The sequence below is a fragment of the Cibotium barometz genome, chromosome 7 (assembly GCF_041138505.1).
Source record: "Cibotium barometz isolate CiBa-2024 chromosome 7, ASM4113850v1, whole genome shotgun sequence".
Taxonomy (NCBI): domain Eukaryota; kingdom Viridiplantae; phylum Streptophyta; class Polypodiopsida; order Cyatheales; family Cibotiaceae; genus Cibotium; species Cibotium barometz.
Genome location: NC_141052.1, coordinates 49,444,135 through 49,460,147, shown reverse-complemented (window position 1 = coordinate 49,460,147; position 16,013 = coordinate 49,444,135). Strand labels below are relative to the sequence as shown.

The window sequence follows — 16,013 nt, the reverse complement described above, 5'->3', positions numbered from 1 at the left end:
ACACAAGACTAGCTTCGAGGCTTGGGGTCGCTTGGAGCTAGGCAAGTTGATTGACGGGGTGGGTAACCAAGTGGGGACACCCAGACAAGCGGGCACCCAAGTGTGGACGCCTGGTGACCGGACAAGAGCCTATAAAAGGGTGGGCAAGGTCAATCAGTTGGTCAAAGTCTCGCAAGTCTTTGCGAGAGCTCTACGATGGTTAGGAGCCTGGATCTAGTGCAGACGTGCACCTCCTTCATGCAGCCGAGGCCGCAGCAATCTAAAAGGGTGGGCAAGGTCAATCAGTTGGTCAGAGTCTCGCAAGTCTTTGCGAGAGCTCTACGGTGGTTAGGAGCCAGGATCTAGTGCAGACGTGCACCTCCTTCATGCAGCTGAGGCCGGTAGCAATCTCGAGGCCCGCGACGAGGGTAGCTTCGTGGTGGTATGGGACGTCATGGAGTAGAGATTGGTCTGTGCATCTTGCTAGTTAGCTCATCTCGTGGCTCGGTGGTGGGGACAGCTAAGACTTGTGGGTTTTGTCCACGGCTGTCATGGTTGGGTGGTGAGTCAGGCTTGCACCCCCTTCACATTGTTTGGATTTGTTTTGCAGGTTTCGAGTTGTGTTTCAGGATTGCTCTATGAGGAGATCCATGGGGATTTGAGACTTTAAGTGATTTTCCACACTTTGCAATCTCCAAGTGTCCAAGCACTCACATATGCAATGCCTAACACATGGGCATCTCAAACTTCCACCTCAAGTCAAAACAGTCCAAGACACATTTACTGTTTTAGATTTGATTCAAAATGTGAGATTCACTCCAGTAGATGAGGTGAATAAGTAGACGGATTTTAGGTCTAGGTTTCTTCGTGTATGGGAGCTGTGTGGCAAGATTTGATAGCCATCTTCCCATCCAAAGCCCTTTAACCCATCACATGAAAGCCAAGCTAATATGGAAATTTTCATTTGAAAAGAAAAATGTAAAAATTCTCATCTTCAAAGCATTGTAAGAAAATAGCCAAAATGTCAATGGAAGGGTAATATTAAAAAAATGCCCTTCCAGAACTAATTCTATGATTATTTACTAGTTAGGCCTTCAAAATTAAAATCCTATCATCTATGATTATTTACTAGTTAGGCCTTCAAAATTAAAATCCTATCATCTATGGTTCCATTTTGGAAATCCTAGTCCCTTACCGAAATCATGAATCCCCTTTTTTAATGGTGGTGGACCAGGGGAATCTTCTTCTGCAGCAAATCTGCATCAAGGAGGAGATCAGGGCGCCCACATTTGCAATGATCCTCTCCGATGCCCCCTTTGCCACCCCTCCAATTATCATGATGTTCCACTGTCAAGGGATGTTTTCCCTTGCAGAGGCCACCACCCTCTCCCTCTCCATCGAACCACGTATTTTGATAGGCGAGTTCATGAACCTCGACATGCCGCAGAGGGAAAATCCCCAACCAGTTTATACATCCCAATGCATAGAATCTATTCCAACCCAAGTGGTAATAGCCATATCTATTCCAACCCAAGAACCGGGAGAATCTCTTGCAACTCAAGTGGTGACAGCCATATCTACTATTCCTACCCAAGTACTGGGAGAATCTATTGCGACTTCCCATGCTACATGAGGATCGGCTTTAATTACTTCCCTATCAAATGGACAACCCCATGGCCTTGCTCATCGTGCTGAGCACCATGACGGACTTCATTGCAAATTACATCCAAGTGCTAGATCCAAATATTGTGGTCAGCATCCATCTCTTCAGGCTAATCCCATCGACCTCATCAGGCCTGAAATTTGGAATCTTGCCCTAGACTTCAAAATTTAAGGCCTAGGTGCTATCTTGGCCTTCATTTGAAGCCCACTACTTTTATGGCCTTTAACGAGAAAAGGCCTAGACATTTTGAGTAATGAGAAAAGGAGTAATGTCAGAAAAGCTGCTACTTATGGAAAGGTGATCAAAGCCATGTCTACCTGTCTATCAAAAAGGGAGACCAAAATCCCTCATTAAAGGGTTCCCATGGTCACCTTTTCATTGCCTCCATGAACACCCCTCTTTATCCATGGTCCAATAAGCCCTACAGTAACCTTTGCCAAGCTCCCTACATGCTCCACCAAGTGCATCCGGATCACGCTTCGTGATCTGTCAAAGCCCCCTCCTCGAGATTACAAGGGGCACACTCAAGGAGACTCGAGGACATGATCCTACAAATCACAAATGAAAAAGCAGTATGTCTTGATAAATTATGGATTTACAACCTTTAAAGATGGGGCATTGATTCGGAATCCGCAAAAAATGAGGATATACACTGTGAATCTACATTGATTGAAAACAAGATGGAAAGAGAGAAAAAGCTGCTCACCAATAAAAACAACCCAAAAAAAGAGAGGAAAAAGAGTCTCCCTTGAGTCATATTTTATTAGTCCATGCCTAGAGGTTCATGAGCTCCATGCATTACACAAGACTCCATTCATGAGCTCCATGCATATAGGCAAGGGACAATCCCAGGTGCTACAAAGATAAGTAAAATCTTAGGAAAAATAATTCCATATTCCACCACCGCTTTTCCAAAGCTAGTTGACAGATGCCATGTGCTTGATCAAATCTACCACTCGGTTGCTGGGGAAGAAAAATAACAACAATTTAATCAAGTGAAAAAGATTAAAAAAAGGCAACAAGGGCAACACTTCAATTTGAAATTTTATTAATTTATTATCCCCCCCCCCAAAGATAGAAATTAGAGGTTGATGATTCGATAGTGTGTTTACAATGATTTAATAGTGTATTTATTAGATTGAAGTGTTAATTTAATTAGTCTGATAGATTTGATTGATTTAATTTAATTTAATTTAATTAGTCTGACAGATTAGATTTGATTTAATGGTGATTCAGTAGTGTATTTGGATTAGGTTTTAGATTAGATAGTTAATTTAATTAGATTAGGTTGACGATTTAATAGTGTATTCAATAAGAGTTGATTATGTTACTAAATTTAATTACCTGTAGCCCCATTCGTTATCATACCACGATACAAGTTTGATGAAATGATCATTCAAAGCAATGCCTGCCTTGGCATCAAAAATACTAGACCTGCGCACAATACATAATTAAGATCCAAGCAATTAATTAATGCAATCAAAATACTCAAAAGCTGGGTTGCTCGGAAGAGTGGATAGATTTAGAATCTCTACACGCAAATAAATTGATAAAAGCATATAATTAAGACCAATTATTTGTTTAGGGCTTCTCTAATTTGGTAATTAAAGTATCGTCCAAAAACTCCCATGCAGGCTACTGTTTGCTTTTACCTGCTATCTCCAATGAGATCAGATGAGACTAGATCATCTTCCGTGTATCCAAGAATGCCTTTCAACTTGCCCTCTGCTTCTTGCCTGCAAGAAAATTAACATTAGAAAAACACCACGTCCAAAAAAGCTCCTGTTCTATGCTAGCAAATGCAGCTAATATCCTTGAGTATGCCTCTGTGTTTTCTGTGTATGTGATGATGATTAATCTTTTAAGACCACCTGATCCATGGTCTTCTTACATGGTATCAGATGGATCTAAGAGGTCCTGGGCCTGTGGCACCCCAGCTCCCGCTCCGGAATGATAGCATCTTTGCAATGCTCAGATCTAGACGCTACACCCCAGCTCGGCTTTTTTCTGTTCCTGCAGCAACCCCTGCAGAAGATGATGGCTATGGACTAGATTCTTCCTGTGGCGCTTCTGTCTTCTGACAATTCCCACAAATAAGCACACCGTGGCCCTGCATATATGGGCATCGCCCCCACCCCTTTCGCGCACCAAACAACAGCCGAAATCAATGTACCAACCTTGATCAACCCGATGCCAATGTCTCTGATGGCACCCCAATCTAGTTCTCTATCGTGCAGACGTCCCGCTGTTGACCCAGACGGCCAGCTGGCCAGTTCTTTCTCTTTGGCATCGACGGTGCAGATGTAGTAGTGCCCCTTTGACAGCTAAGACCTTCCATGCCTCAACGGTGGAGATTCAATATCAAGCAGTGGCTGGTTCAACCGTCATGCACAATCGAGATCAGTGTCATGTGCACAGTGGGTATCTACCGTGTGCTATACGCATGCAAGACTAGTTTCGAGGCTTGGGGAAGCTTGGAACTAGGCAGGCTGATTGACGAGCTGAGTTAGGGAAATAACTAACCTTGGCCACCCTTTTATAGGCTCTTGGCCGGTCATCGGGTGTCCACACTTGGCCACCCACCCATCCATACTTGGGTGCCCGCACGGATCCCCTCGTGATCCGTGGGGATTTGACAATCAGCCACCAACGCACTGATCTTTCATCCGACAATGACCCAGTTGGGCTCCTGTTCGATGGCCACGGTCCCAACCAAAGATGATGGCCACGATTTTCTGCTAGCCGAGGGCCCAGATCACATCTTCAAGGATGGCCATGCTCTAGTGCTTAGCAACGGCCATGATGCAGCCATGATCAATGTTCTACATGCAGAATCTCATCATCTTGCTCCTGCCCCAGTGCAAGCAACCCTTGAAGGCTATCCTCGACATGCATATGCAGGACCAATTGAAGCCGAGTATTCCTTCGTGACTCTTTGAGATTCATTTGGTCAAGCAGTGATGAAAGAAGAAAGGATAAAATATGAATATGATGCAGCTCTGTATCCTGTTGATGATGCTGTCCCCCCCCCCCCCCCCCCCCTCACAACAACGTGCTCGCTCACACACTCATATCGGAGTTTCCTCATGCCGGGCTTTCTCCTGATGATGGTCCATGTGCAACAAGCTTTGATGACGACAATTCTCATGCCGCCCTGCTCACAAAAGCAGTTCTCGATTCTCTCTTCACAGCTGCCGCATGGTGTGCTACTTACTGCTATGTCCATGTACATCTTGTGCTCCAGTCACACTATGCTTCTGCCTCCTTCATGTATGCAGTGCATATGGAAGGGGGAAAATCCTTCAACATTGATATGAGCATTTATGTAAATATACTTCCCTTTTTTGTCCAGGCTAGATTCTCCTCATACCTCACCGGAAAATACATGGGCCTTTGGAAGGTAATTTTTCTCATTTTGTAATTACAAGACTTTTGTTAAGTCTCTTTTTTCGGGGGACCATAAAGCCTTTTGGCTCTCTCAAACTCTTGTAACTAAGTTCTCTGTGCAATATATATACAAATATCTTTCCACAGAAAAAAGGAATGTGGAATGAAACTCACTTGATCACTGATTTGATTTCATCGTAGGATGCCGATTTATCAAGCCTAACAGTGAGGTCAACCACGGAAACGTCAGCCGTCGGCACACGGAATGCCATGCCTGTGAGCTTGCCATTGAGGGAGGGCAGCACCTTGCCAACAGCCTGCAAATGATGATGGGACTAAAATGTGATTAAAAAGGAATTAAGGGTGTAAAGTAAATACTTATCAGTGAATTGGAGTTAAAAATGATTCAAGGTTAGAAAACCTTGGCAGCTCCAGTTGAGCTGGGGATTATGTTAAATCCAGCACCTCTGCCACCCCTCCAATCCTTGCTTGATGGCCCATCCACTGTCTTCTGAGTTGCTGCATTAGCATTAAACACACGGACCGTAATCAACTTGTTGCAAATTGGACTTAACACAAATCTCTTTTTTTACTCTGTGTCATTAAAACACTTTGGGACCATGGTAAAGGGCCAGTAAGTGACTTTGTCAGTGTTGCTAAGCCACACCTGTAGGGGTCACATTGGTGAATGATGTTAAGTTTCATGTGATTGTTTAGAATTTCATCCCTGAGCATCGCGACAGGCATCTCTATTGCCCCAAAGTGTGCTGGTGCCATTTAATCATTAGCACAATCCAATCAAGTATTACACAATTGCTTACACATACTACTTCGTTGAATTGTGCATTTTAGCCACTGCATGCATGAATCAAATACCAACACTAACAAAGCACCACATCAAGCACATTAATTGAAATTGTTACATGAAATATTAATGAACTTAAATTATGTACATTGATTTTTATCAAACATGATAAAATTTGGAACATCATGTTTACCTGTCAACGAGTGAACTGTAGTCATAAGGCCCTCCACAATTCCGAATTTATCGTGTATAACCTGCAGTTTAGAAATCAACAGAATTGAGTATTATCTTCATGAAGTATGCATGATTTCTGGACTATCATTGAATATATTCCACATGCCTTTCAAAGAAGTGCCAATGCTCCATATAAGCTAGAATATGTTGGGTGATAAAATAAGGGTCACAATTATGTCTCCATGGGGACAGTATAATAGATTAGTAAAAGTAATGTAAAGAGATCAATGATGAGAAATCATGAGCAATGATGATAATATATTAGGAATGGGGTTATGGGAGAGCAGTGCTCAATCAATGGGATTATGGTGTATTAATTTTCCCTTGGCTAATAGTTAGATGTAATATATATTTTTAAATTCTGAATTACCTTGGCCAGTGGGGCTAGGCAGTTGGTGGTGCAGCTTGCATTGGAGACGATGGAGAGGTCGGGCTTGTAGTCTTGCTCATTCACCCCCATCACAAACATGGGTGCATCCTTGCTAGGTGCACTAATCACAACCCTCTTAGCTCCACCCTACACATTGATCCATTAATCCTTCATGCAAAATATACATTACACCCCTCTTAATCCTTCATCTGAAATCAACCACCCCCATTAATCTTTTGTTTCAATGCCAAATTTGGCAACAGAGGGCAAGCCATTAATTCCTTCATTTTCTTTGAGTGCACGTGTGTGTGTGTGTGTGTGTGTGTGTGTGTGTGTGTGTCAGGGTTCGGGAAAGTATTTTTAGGGAGAATGAATCAAATCCTTTTCAACATTGAATGAAAAGGAAATTGCCATCTTTGAGAGGGATTTTTTTATGTAAAGTAAAAAAATATAACTAAAATATATAAAATTTGAAAGGGTTTTATTTCCTTCTCACCTAAAAATGAGAAGGATTTTACCCAAGTTGAAGAAACTGAACCCGTCTTTTCCCGAACCCTGGTGTGTGTGTGTGTGCGTGCGCGCGCGTGTGTGTGTGTTGCTTACCTTCAGATGGGCAGCTGCTTTCTCCTTGTCCGTGAAAACACCGGTGGACTCCACCACATACTCCACTCCTGTCTCTCTCCATGGTATCTCAGCTGGATCTCTGTTCTCAAAGGCCCACACCAACCCAAAAACAAAAAAAGGTAGATTTAAAGTTTCTTTCCCATAAAAAGGGTCAAATTATATTAATCTTCAGAATTTAGATCTCAGAAAGAATTGGGGGTGCTGGAGAGAAAAAAGGGGGTGGGGGCCTCACAGCATATCATAAGAGGGATTGGACATTATATGAAAATACAGGCAATCCTTAAACCTTACGAGGTTATATTTGATCAATAACCCTCTTTAATTTGCCCTATCACATTCACAGTATTATATGCCACATGATCCACAATGTCATAAAAATTAGAAATAAAACTAATGATTCACACCTTTTCACCTCTCAAAAACAAAAATTATTGATGGTGGTTAATTAATAGCAATCTCACAAAACTATCAATGGGTTAATATACCTTGTGGCATTAATAAGACTATTCACAGGTTAAAGCAAAATACATATTTCAAAAATTAAAAAAAGTCTTGCTGCAGCACGAGAGCAATGTATGATCTTTCAAAGACTATTAATGGAAAATGTATTAACCTTCTTTTATTTAAAAAAAGGGTACTATTAATGTGCAATGTACTATCATTCAACACTTATTGATGGATTCATTGCAAAATTATTGATGGATTAATGGAATGTACAGCCTTTTCCAAAAAAAAGGAGGAGGATTAATGCAATGTATAACCATTTTTTTAAAAGGAGGAGGATTAATTCAATGTATAACCACTAAAATTACCACTGATGGGATGGAAACAGTGCACAATTTTTCCAAAAATTATTGTTGAATTAATGCAATGTATAACCACTTTTAGAAACGAATTACTACTGATGGGATGTGAATACAATGCACATTTTTTTTTCCAAAAAATTATTGTTGGATTAATGCAATGTATAACCTCTTTTTTTTCCAAGAATTATTGTTTAATTAATGCCTTTTTTTAAATGATGGATTTATAAATACCTTATACCATAGACTGCTACTTTGTGCTCTCCAAAAGTGAGGGTCTTGCTGTCTCTCATTTCCACGTGGGCGGTTTTCAGCTTGCCATGCACACTATCGTATTTGCACATGTATGCCTTTTTTGCATAAACAAAAGAAAATTAAAATTAAAAAATGGAAATAAAAATAATCAGACATTAAAGGAACCATTCATTACATGTTAATTGTCCAAAAAAATGCAAATAAAAATAAGGATAAAAACTCTTACCATGTCAAAAAAATATACAAGTGCAAAAATATGGAAAAGTTTTCAAAAGATATACAAATAAAATAGTTGGAGAAAAAAAATGTATATAATCAGTGGAGATGCAAGGGATCATTCACTGTAATAAAAATAATCAGACATTTGAGGGAAATTTTATTATATTGTCAAAAAATAATGAGTCATTATATATAAGTGCAGAAATATAACACTCAAATAGAAAAAATTATGAGTCAATATATAAGTACAAAAATTATTAACACTTGTTAGATTATATACAAATAAAATAATTGAAGGAAAAAATATCAACTACCATATTAATCAATGGAGATGAAGAGATCATTCACCGTACATAAAAATAATCAGACATTGAAGGAAAATTTTATTACCATGTTTACTATATTGTCAAAGAATAACGAGTCAATATATAAGTGCAAAAATATAACACTTTTTAATTAAAAAAACAATTGAAGGGAAAAATAATAATTAAAATACCATATAATCAGTGGAGATGAAGGGATCATTCACTGCGACAAGTTCCATATCATTCCTCTCCAAAATCACACGCGCAACCAAGCGCCCAATTCTTCCAAATCCTGCAATTAGTATAATTAAACTTGGCACATTAAACTAATGAATTAATATTAAATTTCGCCCATACAACTAAACCTGCAATCATTATACAATCAAACAATCAAACTTCATTACATGCAAAACCCACTAATAAAATTAGTCTGATTAAACTTGACCATTGAACTTAACCCATAAAACTAATCCTGCAATCATTATACAATCAAACTTCATTCCATGAAACTTGGCCGATAAAATTAATCCTGCAATCATTATACAACCACATTCAAAACCCACCAATAAGCAAGGCTAACTTGGCCCATTACACTAAAAATATAAACATAATTACAGTCAATATTATCAGTGGCAGCCATTACCATTGATGCCAACCTTGACCTTCCCAGTTGAGCCTAAAGTGCAACAGAAAAAAAATAAATCAAAACAAATAAATTAGCTTAAGCTAATGTGAAATTGGTGCATAGAAATGCAAAATTGTTATATATATGTATACAATATAAAGCCAAGCATTATTAATCCAAAAGAATTAACAAGAGAGAGTACCCATGCTGTTGATCTTTGATGTAGATTTGATTGCCTTCGTTCACAGGAAACAGAAAAATTAATAAGAACGTAGAATATGTGCAGAAAGGGGACATTAAATAAAGGATAAATTTCTCTTAAAAAATAAAAAAAAACAAGGATAATGGCGCTTAGACTTTTCTAATACAAACTAGGATAAATTTCTCTAAAAAATAAAGCTAGCTAGGATAAAGCCTTAGACTTTTCTAATTTGGGAAGTATTCATGGCTGTAGAATAGGAGCAAAACGAGGAGCTGAAATAGATGCTTTCCTTTTTTTTGCTTGGAGAATCTTACCGTTTATGCCATACTTTTTCCCTCCATGTTTGTAATTTGTTATTCATAATTTCTTTCCATGCCTCGTTACCTTTCTGGAAGCATAGCATGTCCCATTATCTAATGAGAGGGGAGTCCCACGCATGACTTACAAAGGCTAAGATGATTTAAGAAAAAAGCAAGATGTATTTATTTTTATTTTTATTTTTATACCTTTAGGCTAGAAAGCAGCAGTTAGAATGGAGTTCGAGAGTCCCCAGTTTGTGGGTTTGAATCTCCCCTATGCGAGAGATGGCACTTCTGTGTGTGGATGATAACATGTGTAAAAGCCAGATGTATTAAAAACTCAGCCAAACTCGTTTTTCATTGGTTAGTTGCTCTACTAGACTTGTGAAAAATGAGTGACTAGCCTATGAGACTTGCATAAAATCAGCAAAAGTAACGCGTATTATCAAAACTCAATCACGCCACTAAAAAATAATGTAGCCCTATCAATGAGAATGTTAATTATTGGTTTTAATGCTTGAGATGAGATAAATAAGCCATAATTTGATGTGTATGACACTAACTTAGCCTCCACTTAAGTAGGTTCTTATCGCTTAGTTCTAAAAAATTTATAAAAATAAAAATACAAAATTTGATCATCTTTTTATAAAAAACTAATCATAACTATGCTTGCACAAGTAGTCTACACCTATAGTTACAACAAATAATGCACTTACACAGCTTTCCCCTTTGAAGCATTTAATGGCCATATACTATTTCCTAAGTTGTCTAAGTTGCAGCGAGGGGTACTATTTCCTAAGTTGTCTAAGTTGCAGCGAGGGGTACCCCTCTATATACTATTTCCTAAGTTGTCTAAGTTGCAGCCCAGCGAGGGGTACCCCTCGCTGCAACTTAGACAACTTAGGGGTACCCCTCTATATACTATTTCCTAAGTTGTCTAAGTTGCAGCGAGGGGTACCCCTCTAATCTACACTTTGAAACACTCATCCCTTACTAGAACCACTATTGCCATCCACGTGCAAGTGAAATTGTGATTTTGGAAAGGGATTATGAAAAATGGAGTTTTTCTCAAATGCTCATGCAAGAACCATGGACAAGGATATTGCAAATAGGGAAATGTCTTGGTCTTTGCTAGCTCAATAAGCTAGTTACTAGCTACTTTGTTTTGTGCTTCTTCTTTTTTATGTGCACAGATCTGCTTTCTAGAGGAGGCTATTTTGCCATGGTGTCTCCTTAGTGGCAAAATAATTGGGCCTAAGGAAACCAAAAGTGCCTCTATGGGATGTGCTTAACAGGAACGTCTGGTGCACATGTATGCCAATGTCCTCTTAAAAAGGCATTGTCACTAAAGATGAAAACTTACAAAAGATGAAAACTTACATCGAGATGTCCAAAGTGGTGATTGTAATAGAAATAGCAAGGGCAAAGTGTGTTAAGATGAAAACTTTCATAAAATAAGTAAACTATGTATGATATTGTCCAAAGTGGTGATTGCAAGAGAAATAGCAAAGGGAAAGTGTGTAAGTGTGGGTGCATGAGAACACCTCTTGTATAGAGGGTGGACACTTGTAAGGGTGTGAACATAACTCAAATAATGGTTGTAGAACCAACCATCTATGTGGGTGATTGTAAGAGAAATAGCAAAGGGAAAGTATGTGCGTGTGGGTGCATGTGAACACCTCTTGTATAGAGGGTGGACACTTGTAAGGGTGTGAACATGACTCAAATAATGGTTGTAGAACCAGCCATCTATGTGGACACCTCAATGGTGGACACATGGCAGCCTAGCACATGTGACACTTGTCATGTGCATGCCTATCTATGTGATAGTGGAGGTTGACACTTGGAAGGGTGTGAACATAACTCAAAAATGGTTGTAGAACCAACCACCTATGAGGACACCTCAGTGGACCGGACACATGGAAGCCTAGCATGTGACACTTGTCATGTGCATGGATATGCATCTATGTAATAGTGTAAAGGATGCGTGGATGTAATAGTGTAAAGGTTATTTAAAAGCCTTTTGTATATTAATCTAAAACAAGTCTAGCAAAGATGTAGCCCTTGAAGCTCCTTGTGTTCTTAGTCTATGAGTGTGTGCTAATAATCCTTAGATTATGTGTTAATCTTGTTGCTAATATATATATATATATATATATATATATATATATATATATATATATCTGGTTCAAGTCTCTCCGTCGATTGGGTGTATACATTAAGAATTTTTTGGACCCAAAGAGGGCCTCTTGGATTAACTTTTGATTAGGAATAGACCAATAGGAAGAGGGCTGGGTGCACATTTTTGACTTCTTTGACCCTAGGGGGCCTAGGCTTTGGTTTGCTAATGGGGCCTAATTATTACTCTTGTCCCCCTACCTCTTGGGCCCAAACTTAGAGGTCCCCCCACCTAGAATCGCGCAGATTAAAAACCCTAAAAATTAAAAAATTTTCAATTTTTTTTCAAAAGTGTGTTTTCTCTCTCAAACTTCCCCCCAACATACTCTAGGTTTGGAAAGCTCATTTTGAACCTCTTTCTTCCTCTTCTAAGCTCTGCATTGCTGCAGAAAATCCAGACCTCTCAAGCTCTCCCTCCTTGTCAAGCTCCCTCAATCTCAAGCTCCCTCTACCTCTTTCTTCCTCTTCTAAGCTCTCCATTGCTGCAAAAAATCCATACCTCTCAAGCTCTCCCTCCTTGTCAAGCTCCCTTAGTCTCAAGCTCCCTCTACCTCTTTCTTCCTTTTCTAAGCTCTCCATTGCTGCAGAAACTCCATCCCTCTCAAGCTCTCCCTCCTTCTCAAGCTCCCTCCCTCTCAATCTCCCTCTCCCCCCTCCCCTCTCTCTCTCTCTCTCTCTCTCTCTCTCTCTCTCTCTCAAGCTCCCTCTCTCTCCATTGCTGAGAAACTCTATCCCTCTTTAGTCTACTCTAGGTTCAAGAAGCCTATTCTCAAACTCTAGGTTCAAGAAGCCTATTCTCAAACTCTAACCCTCTTTTAAGCTTTCCATTGTTGCACTGAAAACCCTGAACTTTCTCTCCTCTCCACTCCTCTGTACCTAGGGAGAAGGTGGAAGAGCTTGTGCTGCATAACACAAGGGATGAGAATGGAGTTTGGCCTCCAACAAGATTTAGGGTTGGGGCTTGGGTCTACATGCAGCCAAGCTCTAAGGGACCACATCGAGTGCGTCAACTAGGGAATATGCTACATCATTGGAAGGGGCGGCTACAAGGCTTCAAGCATACTAAGAAGGAAGGACTGGTTGCCATAGTGCAACATGTGTATACCCTTGGAGATCTGTACATTCAAGGCCAACGACGACCAAGGTTTCCTTCAAATTGTCAGTGTAACATAAACACAGCTTTAACAACATGCTAATATTGGATTTTTTGTTTTAAATTTTCTTATGATTCTCCATTTTCTTATGTCTCTCTCTGCAGATATTTTCCCCTCTAATTATGTTGAGGAACAACCACTCCAAAGCCTCACTAGACTTTTCTATGCTATGCATGCATCCATTGGAGAGGCAATGTTTGTATCTCAAGTATAGAACAATATCTTTTTCTTTTCTCACTCATATTTTGTAGATAAAAAACCAGGTTTATTTGGCAAGCTAGAAGAGATCCCCAACCCCCCTCTTAACAATCCCGAATGGCCCAAACCTGATGCTTGGACCATCTTATGCTTAAAGTTTAAGATGGTAAGTGATATCAAGACATCACTCAAGTTTTCAAAGGCATCTAGGTCAGTAGGAATAAATTGGTTTTGTCCTTTACATGTTTTTATGCACATGTTCAATTCCATGCCAATGCACCAAACAAAAATAATGTATATTTGTAAGGAGGTACGGTCTGACCTCATTCAAGGATTGCTAGGAGAGGGTTGGGAGGTTAATGAGGGGTCACATCAAGGTGATGTGTACAAGTGCAATGTAGTAGATTCTACAGTGTCTTTTAGGTTCTTGAAGGCACGCTCTATTTTGTACATGCGTCTGCACACTAGCAACGATGGATGCAAAAGCACGGGACATGGATCCCACTTCAAGTCTCAAAAGAAGAAATTATGCCTATTGAGGTAGTTGTGATGATGCAAAATGGATGGATTGAGCGAGTGGCAGTAAGCAAGCATTGGAGCCTAGCAGACCTGCATCAACACTTTAGCATCATGGGCTTTGACAATGTGGAAGAGTCAAGTTTCAAGCTGATGAGAAGAAAGGTATATCTGATTCCACTACATGTCTACAATTAACCCTTACACTTTTTGGTTATTGTGTCACTTTCTATATTTTTACAGATTGGGAAGCGTCAGGAGGGGACAACCATGGTCTCAGAATCATGGCAAATGGGGGACCTTGAATTTTCAGCAGCAAGGTGCATAGCCCTACCACCAACACATAGTAGGCATGTGGAAGAGCTTGAAGATGAACTGAGTATATGGGAAAATATCCTCTGTTTTAATGCACGTGAGCGGCAAGAGTTCCAGGATCGAGGTGAAGGCAATGACAAGCTTTCAAGTCAACAAGGAGATGGAGATCAACATGAAGTAAGTATCACAAGAGGGGCAAAAATTGAAGACATTATAACAATTTTAGATTAGATGACATGCTTGTAATTTTGTAGCAGGCTCTTTTTTGTAGCAGGCTCTTTTGTAATTTTGTAGCGGGCTCTTTTTTAACCAATCTTTATTTAATTGAAATCTTAATATTTTTGCAAACTATAATTTTTTTGTTTAGTAGTCTAGTGTGAAAAGGCCAAACTTTAAATTTTAACTATAAATAGCCAAAGGTGCCTTCTTTCTCATTTTCACGCGCGATAGAAACCAAGCACGAGCTCACACTATCTCTTTGCATTCACATGGCTACCCACTTTGACAACTTCTGTGAGTTCCTCTCCACCACCCCGTGGGCGGGCAGCAAGAGCGAGCTCTTTGTCATGTTCTCTCGTGAAGTTGACTTTGAAAAGTCGCTCGCCCTTGCGTCCCAACATTATGAGATGTAGATTGCATACATGGAGCAATACTTGGCTCCCCACTCCATCTCCTTTCCCCATTGACCCAATGATCGATGGGTGCGTGTTGAGCTGCTTAAGTTCATTCAACAATATGCTCGCCCCTACATCCAGCACCTTGAACGCTTCATCGACATTTGCATCCCCGCAGGAGCTTATTGTACCTTCAATAAGCAGGAGGTGAAGAGGTTGGGGAAGGGCAATTTAGGAACTAGGTTCCTCTCGTGGCTCACCACTTTTGCGTTCCTCACATCAGCGACGATGAGGATTCGGATGAGGAGGTAGAGATGCCTGCATTGTAGTTGGCAGGGTATTTGAGGGATGACAAGGAAGTGAAGGCAGTAGGAACGAGTGCTGGTGTGGAAGAGCAGCTTGCATCAGAGCACTTTCCAGAGGGTGCACAATCTGCAGCTGTGAACAGCCCACTGTAGTAGAAGATGTGGGGCCATCTTCCCCACACGAGGAGAGCAAGGTGCTACCATAGCTTGAGATCACTCTCTTGAGCACCATTGTGGTGGAAGGTGAAGAATACTTATTTCTTCATGACCTTGAAAAGGCAGTTGGCTTGAGAATGGATGAATGCTTGGGCATTATATGCACGCGGTGTGAGGTGGACCTTGATACGTCCAACCTCGGTCCTCACCTAGATAGTGCTATATTACCCCTTGGAGAATCTATCGCAGAGACAGTTGCTTTGGTCAAGGAAACTGTGGTTGAGACCGCGGAGCAAGCCCTAGTTCCAGAGGAGGAATTCACAACCTTATAAGACAAGCTAGAGGCTGAAAAGGATACCCTTGCTGCTGGAGTGATGGTGGAGGAGACCAAAGCACCAAAAAAGGATGAGGCTAAGTCCTCGATTGACCTCTCCGCGCCCACCAGCACTTTGGCAAAAGAAGACATTGAGCAAGAGGTAATAATCGACCTTTTATAACCTAGAAACATTTGTAATTATGTATAGAAAAATATTTTGATTTTTCCTTTGATTGCAGAGGGTGGTTGAAATTGATGCATTTGCTGGGAGAGGCGACGATAGCAGCAGAGACTAGGCCAAGGTCCATGGACATGATGCTGCGTTGGCGCACTATCTTGGTTGACTTCCTGTGGATGGCATCGCCATTATCCACAGGGACTACACCCCTCAATTTGCCTTCACTCTCTTCTTTTTGAAAGCCCTCTCTAAGGTGCTCCGTGTAGCCTCTATGGCACAGAGAGCACCAAATGTATAGTTCTGATTAAAAAAT

General features: G+C 40.4%; 1 protein-coding gene across 1 annotated transcript; it reads right to left on the bottom strand.

The window, feature by feature from the left end:
* Positions 1-2,277: 2,277 nt before the first annotated feature.
* Positions 2,278-9,561, bottom strand: LOC147637128 (glyceraldehyde-3-phosphate dehydrogenase, cytosolic-like). Its single transcript, XM_086799899.1, has 12 exons — positions 9,472-9,561; positions 9,288-9,320; positions 8,836-8,936; positions 8,100-8,215; positions 7,042-7,141; positions 6,439-6,585; positions 6,028-6,088; positions 5,451-5,548; positions 5,204-5,346; positions 3,295-3,378; positions 2,987-3,076; positions 2,278-2,605 (listed from the first exon to the last, which is right to left on the bottom strand). The coding sequence occupies exons 1-12, from the start codon at positions 9,473-9,475 to the stop codon at positions 2,560-2,562; spliced, it is 1,023 nt and encodes a 340-aa protein (XP_086656025.1). The 5' UTR covers positions 9,476-9,561; the 3' UTR covers positions 2,278-2,559.
* Positions 9,562-16,013: the final 6,452 nt, after the last annotated feature.

What these genes read in the sequence shown, in the direction of transcription:
- LOC147637128 (XM_086799899.1), bottom strand. An exon ending in GCCTAGCCCCACTGGCCAAG is followed by an intron (nt 6,089 to 6,438) that starts GTAATTCAGAAT and finishes TCTAAACTGCAG; the next exon opens with GTTATACACGATAAATTCGG. An exon ending in GATAACGAATGGGGCTACAG is followed by an intron (nt 2,606 to 2,986) that starts GTAATTAAATTT and finishes TTTCTTCCCCAG; the next exon opens with CAACCGAGTGGTAGATTTGA.